General features: G+C 38.6%; 1 protein-coding gene across 1 annotated transcript in view; it reads right to left on the bottom strand.

Moving 5' to 3' along the window:
• LOC127645512 (calmodulin-regulated spectrin-associated protein 2-like) overlaps positions 1-5581 on the bottom strand; it is a 49144-nt gene extending 43563 nt beyond the window's left edge. Inside the window, exon 1 of the mRNA XM_052129155.1 lies at positions 4945-5581. Coding sequence (XP_051985115.1) covers positions 4945-5098 — 154 coding nt within the window. The 5' untranslated portion in view covers positions 5099-5581. The remainder of the gene's footprint in view (positions 1-4944) is intronic.
• Positions 5582-22728: the final 17147 nt, after the last annotated feature.

The following is a 22728-nucleotide window of genomic DNA, read 5'->3' on the forward strand; positions in this document are numbered from 1 at the left end:
ACCGAGCCAGTGCAGTCATCCTCTCAGCGTCCTCCTGCCACAGAGCTTCCTTGAACATGCCCACTATGAGTCCTCCTCCAAAACTACTGATGAATGCAGCGGTGCTATGACTGGGACTCTGACAGGTAGGTTGTTTAGCAAACAAACCAACAAAATCGGCTAACTTGTAGTGGTACATGCTTCTGTACTTGTTAAATTAACGTTTCTGTGCGTGGTGACATAGTCCTATAAACTGGAACCTACGTAACGTTAGATATTGTTTGGATGTATGGCTATTGATAGCTAGCTAAATCGATGCTAAAAAGGCTTTAAGGTTGACAGTAACTGATCTAGTTTAACTCACATTAAACTAGTTATCTTGTTAAACCGTACTTATCCTTAGGGTTGGCTGAATTAACAGTTTAGCTTTCTTGTTTTTTTCCCCCTCTTCACATTAATGTTATAGCCTCTGCCCCTGCCAACCCTGGCATGAGGAGACCAGAAGGCTCAGGAGATGAGTCTATCGAAGAGCCCAAACAAGTTTACTTTGTGACTTTCTGGTGGTCAAATCAATAAGTGCTAATAAGTGTAACAGAAACAAATGCTCTCTGTTGTGGTATATCATTATTGCTCAATGGGGCAGTTTATGAGATGGATAGCCTGAGGGAAAAAACTGTTCTTGTGCCTGACAGTTCTGGTGCTCAGTGCTCTGTAGTGCCAGCCAGAAGACAACAGTTCAAAAAGGTAGTGGGCTGGGTGAGCGGGGTCAAGAGTAATTTTTCCAGCCCTTTTCCTCACTCTGGAAGTGTTCAGTTTTGAAGGGAGGACAGGAGGCAACCAATAATCTGCTCAGCAGTCCCAACTGTCCTTTGTAATTTTATGATGTCCAATTTCGTAACTGAACCAAACCAGACAGTTATTGAAGTACAGAGGACAGACTCAATGACTGCTGAGTAGAACTGTATCAGCAATGCTTGTGGCAGGATGAACTTCCTCAACTGGTGAAGGAAATACAACCTCTGCTGGGCCTTTTTCACAATGGAGTCAATGTGGGTCTCCCACTTCAGGTCCTGTGAGATGGTAGAGCCCAAGAACCTGAATGGCTCCACTGCTACCACAGGAGGGGGTGTGGGGGGGCACCTGTGCTGATCGTAGAGGTGCTGGAACTGAATTTCCTCAGTCTCACTAACTGCTGCCTATCTGCCAGAAATCTGGTGATCCACCATGATGAGGTGGGAACAGAGAGTTGGTTTAATTTAGTCCAGAGAATAGCTGGGATGATGGTGTATAAAGCATTTGTCCCAGGTCTGTCCAGATGTTGCAGGATATGATGCAATCCCATGTTGACTGCATAATACACAGACATGTTTGCTCGATAAGCAAACTGAAGGGGGTCCAGTGATGTGCTTCAGGTGGGTCAACACCAGTCTCTCATAATACTTCATGACCACAGACGTCAGAGCGACGGGTCTGTAGACATTAAGTCCTGTAATTTGGGGTTTCTTTTGGACAGGGATGATGGTGGAGTGTTTGAAGCAGCAGTGAACCAGTGATCGGTTGAAGATCTGTGGGAAGATGGGGGCCAGCATGTCAGCACATGATTTTAGACAAGTGGGTGAAACACTGTCTGGGCCCCAGCTTCTCAGAGTAGTATTGTTTTAGCCACTGTACTCTCCTTTGTCAATAATGTCCTTTGTCTTTGGCCTGATTGTACAAGATTTTATCCCCACTTCTGTAAGCATCATCTTTGGCCTGGTGAAGCTGCTTTTCATGGTTGAACTTTAAATAAGTCCTAGTAGGAATGCACATATCCTCACAGAAACTGATATATGATGTCAACGTATATGTAAGCTCGTCCTGATTGGTGTCTGCAGCTTCAAAAACACTCCAATTAGTGCAGTCAAAGCTATGCTTCTTTGGTCTATCATTTTACAGTCTTTACTACAGGGTTAGCTGATTAAAGTTTCTGCCTGTAGGTCAAAAGAAGATGAACCAGACAGTGATCAGAGAGTCCCAATAATTATCTAGGGACAGAGTGATATGCATCCTTTAATATTGTGTTGCAGTGATCCAATATATTTCTGTCTCAGGTAGGGCATGTAATGTAATGTCTGCCTTTTGGCAGTTCACAAGTCAGGTTGGCTCAGTTAAAATTACAGGGAATAATAATATTTAAGTCCGGGTATTGTTCTTCCGTGTCCATGATCTGATCACCCAGCTGTTGCAACGCTGTGTTCACACATGGTTGTGGAGGAATATAAACACTTACCAGAAAAAAATAGAAAACTTTGTGGTCAGTAGAAAGGTTTACAGTTGATAAAGAGCACTTCCAAATTAGGACAGCACATCTTCTTTAATGTTTTTACATCTTTACACCAACTTTCATTGATGTAAAAGCAGGTTCCACCACCTCTCGTTTTCCCTGTTAACTCCACAATGCAATCCACTCTAAACAGCTGAAAGCCCAGCAGATGTAACGCGCTGTCCTTATCCTTATGAACAGACATCCACCCGAAACTATTTTAAATCTGATGATGCCTTGCAATGGTGGGGCTCATTTCCTGTGTTTGTTTCTCATACTGGTCAGCAGTTTCATTCTGCTGTGAAGAGCAATTGCTCATGGGGAGATGGTATCAAATGGTAATAGGGCCTTTCCAACTGGCGGTACTTAAGCCTGTTTTAAGTACTTTTCCCCAGGACTACTATTTATCATCGCTTTCACACATAAGGAACTATAGTTCCCTGAAGCCATTTTAGGGGACATTTTTAGCTCCTACTATGGGGTAGATACTTTTGGGGTGTATAGGGACTGTGGGAGGTGCTACAGCCTGTGATTGGTCAAAAACCTGCATTGAGATAGGAAAGGAGCTCCATAGCCACCAACAGTAAACAACTAGCTGCTAGCCTGCTACTGAAGGATTGCGCTTTTTACAATTCCTTAACAGAAAAAACATATGACAAACAAAGTATCCAAAGTTTCACCTGTTTCACATGTGCGTGTATGTGTGTGACTTCATGGGGAGACACAATTGCAGCCAACAAAAAGTGTAGCTCCATTACGTTACAGCTCCTATGTACTTGAATGCGGAGAACCATTGTTGTCAGGTTTTAGTGCCGATTTGAAATATGTTTTTTTAATTCAGTAATGACCGATTGTGGCTATCAAAATGCAATTAGCCCAATTAATTTTAAGGAGGGAAAATAGACACCCTACTTTTCATTACGATTTCTCCCATTTATATGTATATGAATGGGTCACCTTTTCCACTTATACAGTCTCTGCTGAAACATAGTGCATTCATTGCCTTCTGGAAAAGAGATCAGAGTAAATCCATGCTTTATCAACCACATTAGAGTTCATGTAGAACAGCAACTCCAATGAGAAAGCCAGACTTTATACCACTTTATACACACACATCTACACACTTCTGTCTGGGGCCTCCTCATCCTAGCCCTGTTGCATTGCACTCCGCAGGCTTCTCTGTTGCGGGCTGAGCTGCTCTACCAGCAAAAAGCCACACTGCTCTGTGTCTGTATACGTCTGTGTGTGTGCGTGTTTGTGTGTTCATTTCAGCATCCTCTATTGGGAGCTATTCTGGAAAATTCAAGCCTATTACTGTGTGTTGTGTGCAGAGAGAGAGGAGGGGAATCTGATTTGAGCATTCATTACTGAGTGTGGGGAGTCATAAGACAGACAGTGGCCTTTCATGAGCCTACTGTAGACATCTGGGCTAATGTCTTCTGCAGACTTGGCAAAGGTTACAGCACCATGTAAATGCTGTTTTTTTTCCAGTTACAGATACAAACTCACCATGTTTGCCACTTGCAACATCTGTATACTACTTATGGATAGGCACTGGAATTAAAGCAAAGCTTCCAGCTTGCAATCTTTCTACAAAATGGTACAGTGATTGTATCAGATAATGGCATGGTAATTTTGTATATGCCATGCACTGTACTAATGCTATTCATTTACATGTACAATTGCATTTATGGTGCTACCGTGTAACACCAAAAACGAATGTGTTAGTTTTTTTGGTGTATAGTTTTATAGGTAAATATTAGTAGGCCTCCATTAGTATAATTCCAATAAAAAGCATTCTTTGTTAAAATACAAAAGAATTCTGTATGAAACAGCGTTTCTAAATTTGACTTCACTAAAAAAGTCAACAAACCAACATTGAGCAGTAAAATTTCACGAAACATTGTGATCCATTGCCTCGTTTACCCTAGTTAAACAAAACCTTAAGGAAGTGTAGTGCAATTGCAATTATACTAATACTAATGCAATTTCTTGAATAATTTTAAACCAATTTTAAAGGATCATAATGGGATCAAATAACAATAATCTAAGAATCAAATAAGATACAACTAAATAAACTGAAACTACTATTTTTTTTGTTTGTTTTTACGAAATTATTATTTTCTAAGAACTCTTAAGATCATTATTTAGGATGGATCCCTTTGGTATTTGTTACAAATTATGATACAAATACAATTAGCAACCCTGTACACATCATTATTTGATTATGTTTAAAATAGACATTAATTAAATAAATGGACCTGAAATGTTTCAATATTGTAGGCTACTGACAATTTTATTTACAACGATGTGTATGATGATCAGTGGCTGTAGAAAACCTTCAGTTCGTTGTGTTGCCAATTAAATGCGCAACAGTTTGTCTCTGTTTTCTGTAATCATGTTAGTCATACTCTGTGCTGCTTCACTTTATTTTATTCCTGCTATTTTTTAATCGTTCGTTTCGAAACTAAATGCTTACATTGCCCTACTTTGAAATGACACTCCGAATAAATATGATTTCAAATGCACCCCGAGGGCCGATAGCATGATGCAGGACATCAACCAGAAACACCGAATGACTTGCAATTCCAGCTTGGGCGTTAATAAGGTAAATTACAATTCCTTTATTTATCAAGATTTTCAGACCTTTAAGCGCCACCTACCAGAACCAAAGGCTTTGGCAATGAGCCATGTCAAACTGCAGGAGATCTTGGCCGTTGTAAAATCATAGTGATCAAAAGATTTGATCGTCGGGACGATGAACGTGCTCTTGATCTCTGCGGCATCACCCATCTTAACATCCACGCGTGGCTGCATCACGTCCCACGGCCAGACATACAATCACACACACACACACCGACTATGAGATCAGACCGGTAATGACATTCCCATGGTCAAACCCTCTGCGCCAAATCGGCCGAGAAATATAACGGATCGTGGGCCCGAGCGCTCGTGTAGTTATATAATTGTCGTATCTTCACGTCCGAAAAACGTTACTATAATTATTCGGCCTGTATAAATTAAATAAATTCCAGCTGCATCTCCGAGCGCTGCATTCAAAATCCAACAAGCGATACCAGGCGACTGCAGTAGTTCTCATCCGTTTCCCGGCATTATATCCTCAAGTTGCTTTGGGTTCTTTAAAAAAATCAATAGGCTATATTATAGGTGACGCAAGCACCATGATGAAGCATGCCACATTCAATGGTGAGGAGAGACGGTCGATAAATGTATGATTTTTCCTCTTCTTTAACTTTTATAACTGTCCTTCCTAAATCTCTCGTTCTTCCTGCGGTCCGCCTGCTGTACTGGCCTGGAAAAGGAGAAAGCTCTGTGCGCATGCGCAAAACGCCCAGACGCAGACAAGCACTGCTTGCTTTAAAATAAATTTCCGCCCCTCTCAAATAAAACGAAATCGATTTGATCTATTTTAGACATAACTATTGCTAAACATAGTATTTATTTGGTTTAAATGTTGATTCTGTATAAATATGTTTAGCTTTTCTTTGTATAATGTGTGAATCAATACAAAAATGTTAATCACATGAACATAGTAGCCTATTTATTTTACACAGATGGGAACTGGCCTCCACAGTGAGCCTGGTTTTTCCCAAGGTTATTTTTCTCCATTAACCAACATCTCATGGGAGTTTTGTGTTTCTTGCCACATTTGCCTTCGGCTTGCTCAATGGGGTTCTAAATATAATTATTATTTAATTATATGAGGTTCAAGCACAGAAGGTGCTGGAATCCTATTGTATCTGTTTTATTGTTATTATTATTACTCATCTACTATTTAAAGTTATTTTTATTGTTATTTTTATTCTGAGACCCAATAATTCTCAATGCTACTCCTCCTAGAGCTTTCAAGCTACATCCACCAAACTCGGAACATACCTTCAGACTGTTCTGATCAGAATTACAGTATTCCCATAGCAGACTTCCAAACAGGCCTGATTTGATATTGATTCCCATTCAAGGTATGAAAACCTTTCCCTGTAATAACTCCTTTAGAGGATTCAAGCTACATCCTATCACTCCACCACTAATACTTTCTATCTATCACTCCACTATTCAAACTTTCTATCTTTCCATTACTCCACTCTTTTTACTCTTTCTATTAGTGCCTTGTTAGTATCACCCTGGCAACTGCCTAGCAACCAAATTAGCTCACCCTAGCAACCAAGTAGCATGCAAAACACATATCTCTATACCAGAACATCATAGAGACTTTCTAGTTTGCTCATGTGAGTCAGGATAGCAAGGAGCCTTTTGAGTATCAACCTGGTAACTGTCTAGCAACCAAATGAGGTCACCCTAGCAACCAAGAAGCAAAACACATATCTCTGCACCAGAACGTCGTAGAGATTCTGGGTTTGCTCATTTGACTCAGGTTAGCAAGGAGCCTTTTGAGTATGTTCCTGGTAACTGCCTAGCAAACAAATGAAATCACCCTAGTAAACAAGTACCAAAACACATATCTCTGCACCAGAACATTGTAGACAATTCTGGGTTGGCTCATTTTACTCAGGCTAGCAAGGAGCATTGTAAGTATCACCCTAGCAATTGCCTGCAACCAGATGGGGTTACCCTAGCAACCGAGTAGCAAAACACATATTTCAGCACCAGAACATCATAGAGATTTCCGGGTTGGCTCATTTAACTCAGGCAAGCAAGGAAACTTTTGAGTATCACCCTGGTAACTCCCTAGCAACCAGATGGGGTTTTTCTATCAAAGAAAAATCAAAACACATATCTCTGCACCAGAACATCATAGAGACTTCCGGGTTAGCTAATTTAACTCAGGCTAGCAAGGAGCCTTTTGAGTATCACCCTGGTAACTGCTAAGCAACCAAATGAGCTCACCCTAGCAACAAAGTATCTAAGTGTTAGAACATGCTAGCAGCATGCTACATACATGCTAAACATGTTAGCACAGACAAGTTAAGTGCTAAAACATACTTGCAACAGCTAGCTAAGTATTAAAACATGCTAGCATTGCCTAGCTAATTAATAAAACAGGCTATCAAAACATGCTAAGTGCTAAAACACGCTATATATCTGTCTGTCTGTCTTTCTTTCTTTTATATCCATCTGTCTGTCTGTCTGTCTGTTGCTAACTAACTAACTAAGCTTTTATATCTTTTTTAAACTTTCAGAACAGGCTCTTTCAGGCCAACCTCAATGTTTGTCTACAAAATTTATTTGTCTAGTTCTAGACTAAGTCCTAGAGACACCAAACTTGGCAGGACGGTCCCAATTTCCATCTAGAATATTTTTCACAATTTTCGATTTTTCATAAAACAGTTTTGTCCAATATACTCAGAACTTTGCACGTATCAACTAGAGACCATCCTGACAAAATACTTTTTCGGAATTTTGATTTGTACATTTTTTTGAAGATGTAAGATAATTAATTCTTTGGCCATGGCCATAATTTACTCAATGGCAAAGTCCAATCTTTACAAAACTTGGTATACTTTCATACCAAAACATTTTGCTCAATTTCAACTATATGGGGCGCTAGAACTAAAAGCATGGCTGCCAGTAGCCAATCAAATTTCAGCAGCTAATAACTTCCATTGCGAATGGCCGATCGTTATGAAATTAATGGTGCACTTGTAAGATGGCAAAATTTGGCTTTATACAAAATTCTGTTTCTGTTTCTTCTGAATCAATTAGTGCCCCCTAATAATTTGGCCATGTTCTGGGCACACATGCTTTGACCCCGATGATTGCCATTTGCAGATATATTTAAATTTTTTATTTTTATACACAATTTATACATCATATTTAATCAAACTACAAAATGATGACTCTATAACTTTGTAGATATTACAGTTTCATTGTCTGTTATAAATTAGCTTTTTGAAAATACTGGTAAATCTTGCTCTGGCAATTTCCCTTAATGAGAAGTTGTCTCATTACCTATACATTTCCATACAGATATTAGGTGTGAACAGCACAGTACATTTACTAGTAAAGACAATCCAAGGGTTTTGCTATGTAATTTACATGGTTGCATGTGTGAACGGGGCTTATGTGCACTATCTGGGTAACAGCAGCAGGAGTTAGTATTGATCAGATCTCCCAGACAGGAAGGGGTGTGACCACTGTGGCAGGCTCTGACTATCTGCTCAGGAGAATTGCTGTAATTACTGCCCTCTAGACCCACATACACAATACACAACCCTTTCATCAAATACACACACACCCTTTCATCTGAGAGACAGACTCTTGGCTCTTAGTTCTTGAGCACAAATGGAAGTAATTTAGAGAGAGAGAGAGAGAGTGTGAGTGAGTGAGTGTTCCAATAAAGTTTTTCTAGCAACACAGTTCACTCAGTGGCCATCTTTGGAACGCTCTTGGACAGGCGGGGCAGCTATATTCTACGTAAACAAGTGGCTTACAATTGCAGTTCTACTTGGATAACGAAAGATCACTGGTATAATAAACTGTGCTTCTATATTTTTTTAATAAAAAAAAAATAAAATCCCTGCTTGTATAGCTAATGCGCATGCAGGTTCTAGAGTTGAATGGCAAGCGATGTATTTATCTAAAATGTGATTGGCTTCTACCTGTAAGACGGGACTTCCTTTTCTACATCCATTGACCAGTGGGCGTTCCAATGTCTCATAGTCATTTAAATAGTCACCCCCACCCATATCTCGTCTCATTGGGTCTTGCTCAATTTAGCAGTTGGCTTTTATAATTGTTTGAATTACATCACTGCTTACGTTTTTGTGTATACAAGGTTTGCGCTTTCTTGCATTGCAGTATGAGCGAGAACTGCGCCAACAATATTGAACAAATGTCGTCCTCTAGCGGATACACAGTGTAGCCTTCACTGTGAAGGTTAATTTAGAATAGATATGAGCCTACCTACAGTCTATAAGGGTTTTCCATCGATGCGTTTGTTTCCCGAAATTTCAGTTTATTCACAAAAAATATGTTAAAAGATTTATGCATTTCAATTTCGTCACAATCTGTAATAAAGTAAAATGTAATAATAATAATAATAATTTTAATATTTATTAACTTAATTTTGTTAAACGTTACACAATTAAATTTGATGGACTTTCCCCAATTTAGTTTTTTTTTTATTTTTCAAAAGGTTTATTACAATGCATATGTCTCTTATGTAATATTTGCTTCAAACATTCACAAAACAGGATGACACATCTATCAACACTCATTAAAATCTGATGGAATTGAAATGCGTAAATCTTAAAAATAGGCTAAAATACTTTTTAAAGTGTAATAGTCATGCTAAATATTATGTGATAAGCACACAAAGGTCAGTGGAGAGAGTTTGTCATTAAAAAAAAATTCTTCATGGCAGTACACCAGGGCACCAGGATTGAAAACAATAGTAGTGTAAAATATTTTTTTATGGCATCTGATCTTTTATGTTGTTATTGTATTTTATTCTATGGACATTACTTAAGTGTATTAATGGTAAAGTTTTAAAGTACATTTGAATAATGTGCTTTGACTGTGCATATGTGGTGGACATTTTCTTAATCTAACCTTTTATCTGTTAAGTGAAAGTTTGCGTGATGAATCGGTAAATTACATCTGCAGTCACATAACTTGCGTTTCTTGTATTTCTACCACTAGATGGCAGCATCTTCCAAACGATTGAATGGCGTGTCCCAGTAAAAAACGTGCATTTTTATTCTTCCTATAGAAACTAAATTAAAAATTACTTTTCTGGTTTCAAATGAATTTAAATTACCCTAGTATGATTACTCCATACTAAATTCAGAAATATTTAGCCAGCTGAAGTTGTGTAAAATGTTAAAACCCAAACAAATGTTAATTAAAAATTTGTATTGATATGCATCATATGAACATAATTTTGTCATGTTCATTTTACTTTGTGTATAAATAATGGGAGATCAAGTAAAGATTCTCATAAACATTCAAATAATGTTTTATGATTGCATACATCAGACTCTTTGATTATTCATACGACGTTCAATTAAAAGTGTGAACCTTTATCATGCCAAATACTACCCGCCACATCCAACCCCTATGTCAGACAAAGATGCTTTCACACAAACACAACAAAGGCTGTGTGTGTTTTCCGACGCATCTATTCCCGACACCCACTCTACCCCAACACCATTTCACACAAAAACCTACACAATAAGCTCCATTTTCATTTAATACCATACAAAAGCATGGTTCAAGCAATCATTCTATGCATATCCAGTGCGTGCTCTTTGCTCCATAAGCTGCCAAACTGCTTACAGATACAACCTAGCTGATGTCAATGCCCGTTCTTTGTTATCACAGATACTCTCTCTGTTTGCCCACAGTAGGCCTATGTAGCTGTACTTATAAGCCCTGCTAGCATTTACAACAGAGAACTGTTTCATTTGCACCATTAGACGGAGACAGTTACTAATGCATAAGTAATAATCTTCCCTTTCACTTGTCAGTCTCTCTGGCTCTTGAAAAAAATAAAAAATGTCATATTGATATACACAAACACTTGAACACATCCAGTTTAAGGGTCATATTTTACACCAAAGTTGAAAGAAAGTTAAAACCTTAAGTCATAAACCTTAAGATTTTTTTGTCACAGTGGTCATTATTTTAATGACAATAAAGCCCTCATTATGTGATAAAGTATTTTTTATTTTTATAATAAATTATAAAGTGTTTAGACATCATGTTAGTATGTTGTAGTACTGCAATTAATTTGCTGATTTGCGGTAAAACAACTTCATTTGTATTACAGTATTTTTACAACAGTTATATTACAGTATAATTACAGAATTGGGAATCTAAGAGAATCACCACTGAGATGTAGGAATGTTGCCTCATGGTGTGGAATGTCTCATGGTGGCATAGTGACTCACCTCAATCCGGTGGTGGAGGACGAATCTCAGTTGCTTCTGCATCTGAGACGTCAATCTGCACATTTTTATAACGTGGCTTGTTGAGCACGTTACAGCAGAGACATGCATGTGGAGGCTTCACGCTATTCTCCGCGCCATCCACGCACAACTCACCACGTGCCCCACTGAGAGCGAGAACCACATTATAGTGACCACGAGTAGGTTACCCCATGTGTCTCTACCCTCCCTAGCAACCGGGCCAATTTTGATTGCTTAGAAGACCTGGCTGGAGCCAATACTTGCTGAGCTACCCAGGCCCACTTTTTGAGAGTCTTAACAATTAAACACACTTGTGTGTTTTAGAACACAAACAAAATGTTTTTGAAAAATATAGCTCTTTAGGTCCATACAATGCAAGTAAATGGTGATCAGACATTTGTAGCTCCAAAAATCACATAAAGGATGCACAGAAATAATCCATATGACTCCAGTGTTTAAATCCATATCTCGAGAAGCAGTAAATTAGGTGTGGGTGAGAAACAAAACAAAATTTAAGTCCTTTTTTTTTTACTCTAAATCTCTCCATCTGAGAGCTTCAAAGGTCTGATCACCATTCACTTGCATTTTATGGACCTACAGAGCTGAGATATTTTCAAAAAATCTTTGTGTTCTGCTGAAGAAAGAAAGTCATACACATCTGGGATGGCATGAGGGTGAGAAAATGATGAGAGAATTTTCATTTTTGGGTTAACTGTCCCTTTAATGTGAATCAAATGTGTCCAATATGAGCTTGCATTGTTTCGTTTTATGTAGAAACTGTTTGTCATACTTTCATTGAATGATTTTTTTTTAGGTAAACAAATCGGTCTTGTTCACTTCAGTTGTTTTGGTGTTGAACGATTCTGTTTTTAACGATTCATTTAAATCAACTAATTCAATGACTCACTCATTCAACACATTAAACGCTCTTTTGTTGCCACCTACTGGCATGTCTCTAGAAATTAAATCTGAACGAATCTCTTTTGGGAATCTTCTTTTGGATTCAAAAGGCTTGAGCTACTGGAACCACTACTGTCTATAAACAACACACTCTCACAGTGAAATCTTTGGCTAAATTTGGCTAATTCATATGATATCGTACAACTGCACTTATTTGAATTCGTATGACCTTCACTCCAGCCAACAACATCACTGGACATTGTTTTAATCTTATACACAAAAATGACTTGCTTCTGTCACACATAACAGCTTCCTGTCATGTTTACACAGTCTACTGATCGGTTAGGTTTAAATAAGTTGTTTTGGTAAGGGCATACTATTAATAAGCATGTTCTTGATACTTCACGTGCGGAACTCATGCTTACTTTCGCATTACACATCCGGGCATTTGCACATGATGAAATCATACGAAACTGCCAACTCGTAAAATATGTAAGACTTTTCGTGAGACCAGATTGACTATAAAACACTGTAATCTTGTGCTCAACTTTTGTGCCCCAATGGCCCACAGGTTTAAAATCCCTGGATTGATTGAAGCAAATGAAACCGAGGCTATAAGGGAAAAGTATAGACCATAAGGTCCTATGCAACTTCTAGAATTTAGTTTTTGTGCTTTACAAACGCATGACACACTGTGCATGGCAGACTGGATAACTCCTGTGCATGGGTCAGCTTGGGGTATTTTTAACACACGCAAACCTCAAGGCTGTATTTAGAGGGTGGTGTCACGCTGGCCTGTGCTTCACCCACTGGCAGCAGAAACCTGTATTTATCTGAAAAAAAAAATCCAGAGGGGAGTCTGGACCATATGCCCTCAATTTATCTGCTTTAAAATACTGTGGCATTGCCGCTGTGACCGAGAAACCATGTTGAGGTTGGCTTTCCAGAGTCACTTAGTTATGAAACAATAGGAGACTCTACCATGTTCCTCCATTTTCTCTGAAAGTGCACTTAAGCTCAACTAGAGGTTGAGATGTTTTCTTTTGTGAGAGATTTGAGGAAAGTGTTTTTGACGGCAGTTACGGTGTTCTTGGCAAGCATTGCTAATACAATACAATGAAATAATCACCCGAGTTTCGAGGAAACGAGTCGGAGTCAAACAACGGACGAACACACATTCTACCCATGTCCTCATGCGAATCAAGTAAGTTAAGCGAATCAAGTTATTCTTGTGTATCAAGGTTATTGCTTCTACAGTTTACTGACCTCTGCTCATTGCTGCTAATAATACTCAAGGCATTACTGTAAATCACTGTTACCATGAATTAGATTTGCTGTGTTGTTGTCCAACCACGTTGGGCTGTTTGTGTATTTCCGCCATGGCGGGTGAGACTGGCACACTTAGTTTATCCATTGAAGAACCATCGACCACGGCGGACAGATTACAAGATGTTCACCATGCCTCTAATTGATAAATCTAATGGTTGCCGCCTCTCCCACGATCGCTAAAATTGGCCAGAGTACCATCACTCTGTTCTCTCTCTCGTACTAACAGCACACACACACACAACCCCTCAGAAACATACCCTCACACACATTTGGTGAACAGACAACTTGGTGATAGAGACCAGCTTTGTCCCTAGGTTATCGTAGACTACCAGCAGAGAAACGCGTTAAACGGTCCTTGTGGTGACATTTGTTCCCCACAATGTAATATAAACATGGTTACACCCATTCACTCACACACACACACACACACACACACACACACACACACACACACACACACACACACACACACACACACACACACACACACACCTACCCTCCTCTCATGAATCATAGACTTATTTGATCCAATATCTAATCATGTTACTGTTTAATTGATTATTAATTGATATTACTGCATCAATAAACTTTGTAATAAAGAGAAGGGTTTTGCTATTGTTCTGCATGCACCTGTGCAAAGGGCTGGCAGGGGATGTCAGTGCTCGGATTCAAGCCTTCATTGTTTCCCTTTTGAATGTAGATGTTCTCTGGACGTCAACTTTCCTAAGAGAACTCTCCTATATTGAGACTGTTATACTGTCTGGTTATTAGTCCCTGATTCCAGGGTGGTGCCCCGGCAATATTAATCCTGATTAATATTCTATTGATTTTTGATAATTGATAGTTATCTTTGATGATTGTTGATTTGAAGGATTAATAAGCTTATGCTGATTCTAATAAATGTTCAATTGATTTTAATAATTAATAATTATCTTTGATAATGATCAATTATTGCTAATAACAAAACCCACTCCTGAACGAAGCCCCCTAAAAAAGACAGCACATTCATAAGGAGTTGGTATTGTAAATGCCTGTATGCAATGCATTAGAAGAGTAGAAATATTGATGTACGTTCTATTGTGCATTATCTGCCTCCTAGTTGAATGTCAGGCATTTTCTTAAAGTGACACTTTATTTATACATGTGAAAATGTGATTCTCGTTAGATTATAGAGAATGTTAGTATTATTAATAATTTTCATCATCTGACACACAAATCATAGATAGTATTAACATTGATTGTTTTGACACACTTTAATTTTGAGAAATTAAAATAATTTAATGAAACATGAAAAATTCAACCAAAAGTATTTTAAAATTCAAATAAGACTTTAAATGAAATGAAAATATAAATCAAACTACAAATAATTGCCATTACAAATAAGATCATAAATATAATTATAATAAAAATTATAATAAAAAAAAAACATGAACTCTAGATAGTTTAACACAACTCTCCTTCATTTTCACAAGTTTCATAAAACAACGTTTGTCAGGACATAATTTGATGTTACACTATACTATATTTCCAGAGTTTGGTCGTAAACTTTATTATCACCTGCTGGTGGAATCTCCTGCTGGTAGTTCTTAAAGGTCTTAGCGCAATGTCCTTTTTCTCAGGAAAATTGCAAATTGTGCTTTGAGCCACTTCATTGACATATAATACACCCAAAGTTTGCATGCAGACCCCCACAGACCATCCATAACTTATTATCAGCAATTAAAAAATGCAGCACCTATTTACGCTAAGTGCAAATAGCAAAATATGCTCTTTACACCAAGTCTGTAAATAGCATATTCTAATTAAATACTAGCATACATTAAATGGGAAACACTGCAGCATGTTTATTGTGTTTATTTAGAGTCCCACAGACACCCTCCACCAACCCCTAAACCTAACCCTAACCTTCCCTTCAAATATTTCACTTTAATAATTAAATTATTAATAGTTATTTATTATAAGTAGCATTAAAGGAAAATGAAAGGAAATTAAAGAGTGGAGACAGGAAACAGGATGGGAAAAACTTTGGAAAAGGATGGAATCGCATCTTCACTATCTTTATACACCACGCCATTGAAGCAACACCTGAGATCACAGTTTGTCTTTCATTTCACTGTTTCCACCAGACTATTTGAGTGCAAATAGCAGTGCTGTGTGGCAGGTGCTATTTGGAGAGAGAGAGAGATAGAGAGAGAGAGTGGGAGAGAGAAATGGAGAACATCGATATAAATGCCCTTGGGAGTTCTGCTGTTCTCTTCAGTCTTTTCTTTTTTTTTGCATGCGTGAACAGTAAATATATTTTCCGCTTGCTAATGAAAAGTTCTGTTGTGTTCATTTTCATTTGTGCTGCTCCAGTTATGCTTACATATTTTCACATGGCCTACATTTCTCATAATATCGCTCTGTTCTTCTCATAAACTTTCACTTCTCTATACTTTCAGAACTAAAAGCATCCTCCTCAGTTCTTCCATTGAAGACAGACAGTCATACGGGTTTGGAAGGGCATGACAGTGAGTAAATAATGACAAAAAAATTACATAATTAACTATTCCTTCAACTTTTTAGAACAAATTATTTAATGGGTCACTTAGAAATATGGTTGTTTGAGGTGATAAAAATGAGAAATCTTTAAAAAATCTAGTTAAATTCTCTTGCACCTTGAATAAAGTACATGTGAGTGTACACAACTTAATTCTTAGTTAAAAATAAAATATAAGTTTTTTTAGGTAAAAATAATTTTTATTAAAATTTCATGATTTCTATTGAGTCAAGATTTTTCTCATATTTACACCATATTGCCTGCACAAAATATTATTTAAAACTAAAACACAATTTTAAAATGGTCTTAAGGGGTCCTCTCTGTTTTTATTTTTTTGCTACATGACAACAATATAGCAACCTACTTGTTGGTTATACCACTTGACTTTCATTTAGTGGACAAAAGTTTTTCAAATACTAATAATATTTTAATACTAATAAAATTTATATTTTTCTGCACTAATGCCAACAGTTCCTTTTTAAATTTCAATTTCAGAGACTTTCAATTTCTTTCAATGTCTTCAGATGGTTACACCACATGACATTATTTAATTTTAGCACCAGGAAAAATCAAAATAACTTTATAGTCAGTAATTGAAAACTTTTCATCATAGACAAGGTGTGCTCAAGTAATTGTCTTTTTTAATTGCATTTAACTTATTAGATCCAGACCAAACAATTAGAATCACCTCATTGACCCCTATAAACCTGTCACAATATAATGCAGGCTTTGCAAAAAGGCTGTTATTGGGATGACAAATGGCACATTATGAAAATGCAAACAACATTGGACCAGAGTCCAGACAGCAAACCTGCAACAAAAAATGATCCATTGTTTCTGAGAGAGAGAGAGAGGGTTATATTAAACAAAATTATTCATAAATTACTAAATTAACCTTGATAAGCTTTATAACTGCACCTCAGAGAGAATAAAAAAAACTTGATGAAAAAACTATGTCATGCCTTGGAATTCTTCTGTGGTTGCATTTGCATGTGCTTCCCGTTTAAACTTGATACGGGAAGTGGAAGTGGATTAAGTTTTTAGTAACTGTTTGTGAATTATTTAAGAAACATTCATAATGATTCCTAACAGTTAATTCTACTGTGCGTTTAAGTGTCACTTGAGTTTAATGTAAATGTTTACTCACACATAAACGCACAATGATTTTGCTGATAAATCACTTGAGTCAGGATGTAAGATTTGGTCTCGGACTACACGGTAGAGATCTTGTTAAAGAAGAATGATGAGAAGCTTCATGTAAATTCTCATCAAGGCACCAAATACTGTATCAGGGTTCCCACACACACACACATGAAAATTTTTTTTAAGTTGGGATCTTCAGGACTGGAAAAGTGATGGAATTGTATTTCGATTATATAAACATTTCTGGTTATGCTGAACTCTAATCTCATTGGCAAGAAATTGCTCTTTGTTTGTACAGGCATTTTAAAGTGATATCTCTTCCTTATCTGGTCAAAAGGTTGAAAGGTCAAAAAACAAACAAACAAAACAACAGCCGGAGAGATGTATAAAGGCCTACAAGCATGATTGCTTTCTTCGTCATTTAAAAACATGACTCATAAACAAGGAAGTTTCTTTCCTTTACCACTGACATATTTTTTTGCTGCCCTGGAAAGAACCCCATACAGCAAAAAATAGTCCTTGATAAGAAGAGGATCCTTTGCTGTATCTAAATTGCAGAAAATAATCATTGATAAACCTTTATTCTTGGAGCGTAATTATACAGTACACTTAATTTGTGTAAGTGGTATTCAAGAGCTACAAAACATGATACAGTCTCAAATCATGCTTTTATCTCTTTTAATTGAAGTAAATGAGCTTGTATTGTTAGCACTTCACTCCAAGTTCAGGTGTGTAACTTTAGTTTGTCCACTATGAAGTGTAAAATGCTGAATCCAGCACACAGATCTGCTCCCATTGCAAACCCTCCACCAGCAGCAAAGCAGCAAAGCACCAACACATACAGTATGCTCAGTTCTATCCCAGTGAAAAGATTTAAACAAACTATTCAGTAAATATCACAGCAAATCCTCATTCAATTGTGTGTATGTGCTGGTTGTGCTTACCTCGTCTCATCCTCAGCATAATTCTTCATAGGATTTTCCTTGAATAATCATGTGCACAGTAGGAGTGCTGAGACAGAATCTGTTTATATGACTGTGATTGTGCCTGGAGAGGGGAAAATCTAATCCTTGATCAGCACTTTAACTGTGAGGTGCTTTGGGAAGTGCTGTTGGTATAGAGAAACAGAGTCATTGGGAATTATCTATATCAGTAATCAAAACTTCAAGACAGACATTGGTGCAAAAGAAAGACACATAGAGAAAACACGAACCCTTGTGTGTGTATAAATAAAGGAAACATAAAAGATTAGTTCACCAAAAAAAATTAAGTTATCTTTTGCTCACCCTAATGTCATTCTAAACCTATTTTACTGTCTTCCACTGAACACAAAAGAAGAACAAATTCATTTACTTCTTAAAATGAAGTATTTCCCACATAATTACAATGAATGGGAGATTAATCTTTCAAGATTAAAAAAAAGACACAAAAGCACTTTAAACAAACTGATTTTGGAAACAGTAGGTTGAATTTTCTTTACGTAAAATTGTTATAAGCTTACTGAAATTTGAAACACTGCCCCCATTGTCCAAAGCGGTAAGTGTAGCTGGGCATATGTGCATGTGTGAACTCCATTTTCAGGGAGCAGTGTCTGCAGAGGAGAGCCAAAAGCGAGTTGTGAAGAGAGTTGTTTTCAGCTGTATATGCTTTTATATAGTGAAGAGGAATGCATATTTTATAAACTGTATCCAGCAACCCAAACCCCAAAACTAAAGCTAACCATCAGTGGAGTGAAAATGTAACGTTAGAGGGAAAAATGCAACCTCTGAATCACACTTGTCACTGACTATGCAAAAGTGATTACTTCCTGTTTCAATGAGGGATATGAACCTGGGTCTCGAACATTGCTGACGTAACTCTCTCTCTCGCCAAAAGGGAACACATTGGATCTAATGCAAAAATGTCTTATAGGAGATGCTGCTTGTCAGTGAGTCGACATAATGTAACTGTTTCTTGGGTACTGTAACATTCAAAAACAGCATGCAGAATTCCCGTGTGATCATGTTGCCATAAAAGGGGTCCATTTGACTTGTTCACTTTATTCCAAGTCTTCTGAAAACTTTGAATAGATTTAAAGGGGAACAGACTGCAATTTCAAGGAATATTCTGGGTTCAATAAAAGTTAAGCTCAATCAACAACATTTGTAGCATAATATTGAATACTAAAAAAGTTGTTTGACTATTCCCTCTTTTTCTTTAAAAATGAGGTTGGAGGGAGTAGAGACAACAGGTAACCAGGCTGCACCGGAGGGTGACCAGGTGATCACAGTGGTCTTGGCAAGTGACTAGGAGACTAGGGCGGAGCAGGCAGGCAACCATGAGACCAGGGCAGAGCTGGAAAGCGACAAGGGGACTAGGGAGGGTAAAGGCAACATGGGACTCCAGCTGGGTCAAGGAAACAGGGGACTCTGGCCGGGTCAAGGCAACAAGTAGTTGTGGTGGTTACCACAAAAGTTGAGACCACCGGAACCACTGAGGCAGTGACTACCAAGGTTGAGACCACTGAATTTGAGACCACAAAGGCAGGGACCACCGAGGTTGAGACCAATGGTACCACCGAGGTTGGATGCACCTAGGCTGAGACGACCAGAACCACAGATGAACGAAACATATGGACCTCTGATGTGGAAATCTCTGGGAGCACCGGAGAAGGGGGCTTCTTCCTCCTTTTCCTCCTGATAGAACGTGTTGTCTACAGTGAATGAGTGCTGGGTGCTGCAGTAGGGTAGTAGGGTGTAGCAGGAAAGTGTGAGCCTCAACGTATTATCAATAAATTCCACCAAAGAGAGCTCATACTTACCTCTCAGCAGACAGGATTTTATATGTTCATTAAACCCAAAACTATATATGTCCTTTAGCTCAGTGTCTCCCCTATTGAGCATATGGGTGCAATCACAGAACTGCTGTGTGAACTGCTCGATGGTCCTGTTTCCTTCTCTGAGAGACAACAGTTCTAGAGCCGCTAGATCCATTAAGATGGTTGGTTCTCCTGGAGAGAGGATCTAAATGCAGCTTTAATAAAAAAATATATACAAATGCAAAACAAACACAGCAAACAATGTATACACTAGAGCAAACAAGGTTAACAAGACAAAGCTGGGGAACAGTCAGAGGGGAACAAGGAACTGAGACAAGAAAGAAACCAAAACATGACTTCGAAATAAAAGTCCATGCAAAACCTCCACTCCCCCTGAACGGTTCCTGGGCCCAGAGCGCTGCACACTGCCGCGCCCCACCCCGGTTCCTTTCTTCCTGGAGGTGCATGACGAGCTCATGAAGTTGCGGGGAAGTTACTGCCCGGACCAGATTTGTGGGCTCCTCTGCGCTCACTACCCTTGACGGCTGGGCTGCCAAGGGGTACTTGGCGATTCCCCAGGTGGATCATATGGTTGCGATGCACCTGCGCCCGCAGAGCGCCATCACCTGGCAGAACCATCTGAGACTCCCGTCCAGGGCCTGTAGGCTTACATCATCACTGGCGGCTAAGGCCTGTGGTACCGCTGGATAGGTCGTCTCCGCCCTGCAAGCCATGGCTCTCCTGCAAGTGCACCATGGCAAGGTGCTGAAAGAACTGCATGAGGGTAGTCCTGACCCGGGATTGATGCAGGAGCTGCGCTCGGCAACCGATCTCGCCCTCTGGGCAACGATGGTCACGGCGCGGTCTCTCGGGCAGGCGATGTCCACCCTGGTGGTCCAGGAGCACCACCTTTGGCTCAACCTGATGGAGACGAAGTAGGCTGACAAAGTTTGATTCCTTGACACCCCCATCTCCCAGGTTGGCCTATTTGGCAACACCATCGAGGAATTTGCCTAGCAGTTCTCAACAGTTAAGAAGCAGATGGAGGCTATCCAACACATCCTGCCCCGGCGCGGCTCAAGATCCCGCACCCCATCTGCTCGTCACCAAGGGCGTCCCACTGCGGCAGCAACACTGGCTCTGCCACAGCCCACCCCAGTAGGCCTGCCCCGGCGTGGAGCTATCCGCAGGAAGCAGATCGGGAACACAATTGATTAAAGGAAAAAAATAATAATTAAATGGAAAATACGTATATTTATCTTACCCCAATGTCAAACAATTTTTTTTAAAGCATGAATCCTAATTAGTTTAGTTAGATTGATCTAAAAAAAAAAAAAGAAAAAAAAAAAAAGAAGATTTTATCTTAAAATCAAGGCAGACGAGGAGTGAGATCGAGGAGTGAGATCTAGGTTTTTTAAAACAAAAGGTGAACAGGGTAACACGGTGAATAGCAAAAGATACAGGGAATAAATAAAACATCCACGATGGGGAAACCAAAATATAAACAAGAGAAAACATCCACGAAGGGCACGGGCAGGAACACATTCAAGAACATACATTACATTTAACAACTGACAACAAATGAACAAACAACAGGGCTTAAATACACAAGGATAATGATTAAATTAAACACAGGTGAGAACAATGAAACTGGCAGTGATTAGGGCAGGGAATTATGGGAAGTGTAGTCCGGGACAGATGGAAAGTGAGAAACACAGGGCAGACAACAGGGAATCGTGACACTTATGTTATTCTGCTTGTAAAGTAATTTTTTTCTTTTAAGGATGTTTAGATAATTTTTAGACAACAACAACAAAATTATTATTCTTTTTATTTTTAATTGTTTTTCTGCACCGTACAGGTTTGGAATTAAATAAGATTGAGTAGAAGAAAATCGTTTTCTTTTTTGGGTGTACTATTCCTTTAAAGATGGACACAGAAGCATACATTAATGTGCACATGAGCACACACATCCACACATTCTTACACAATATACTCACATAAATCACATATGTTGCTCCAGGATGGTCTTCAAGCCTTTTGGCTGTTTTGAGCTGCTTATATAAGTGCAAATTGTCAGTTTTGATTAGGGTCAGATTACGCACACAACCATGTCACTTCCTGCTTGCCCACCTCTCAGCATCCCCCGTAGGCTTCACAGTTCCTGCAGTAAACAATAGACAGAATGCAGCATTACTGCAGAGGTCATCTCATTATCAACGAAAAGATACTGATTTCCCAGCATCTGAATGTTTGATAAATGTGACTGGGTGTTAAACATTCAGCCAAATACAGGTTAATGCTTGCATTCCCTATTTTCATTTACATTTAGTAATTTAGCAGAACCTTTCATCAAAGTAACTTACTAATGTGACACATGGCAAGCAATTTGTCATACAAAGTTTAACAGCATCTGCAATATTGGAGTGCCAAGTTCTCACAGTGGCTGGAGTAGTAAAGATGCTAGCACAGAAGAAAGAGACATCTATCTATCTATTTATCTATCTATCTATCTATCTATCTATCTATCTATCTATCTATCTATCTATCTATCTATCTATCTATCTATCTATCTATCTATCTATCTATCTATCTATCTATCCATCCATCCATCCATCCATCCATCCATCCATCCAAACCTACACTTTAAAACAAGTCTTTCTCAATCCAAATTCTAAGTTTGTATTGGCAAACTTTCCTTTTCTTGTTCTTTTAATGTTCCTCTGAATTTATTTTGGTCTCTGCTCAGATGACAAAGACACTTGACAGGGATTGTTCTGTTGACGAGACAAACAGGCTGTCGTCCTGTTATAGTGATGTGTGACCTTTGACATGCTCATCACATCCCATA

This window comes from Xyrauchen texanus, chromosome 6 (assembly GCF_025860055.1).
Source record: "Xyrauchen texanus isolate HMW12.3.18 chromosome 6, RBS_HiC_50CHRs, whole genome shotgun sequence".
Classification (NCBI taxonomy): domain Eukaryota; kingdom Metazoa; phylum Chordata; class Actinopteri; order Cypriniformes; family Catostomidae; genus Xyrauchen; species Xyrauchen texanus.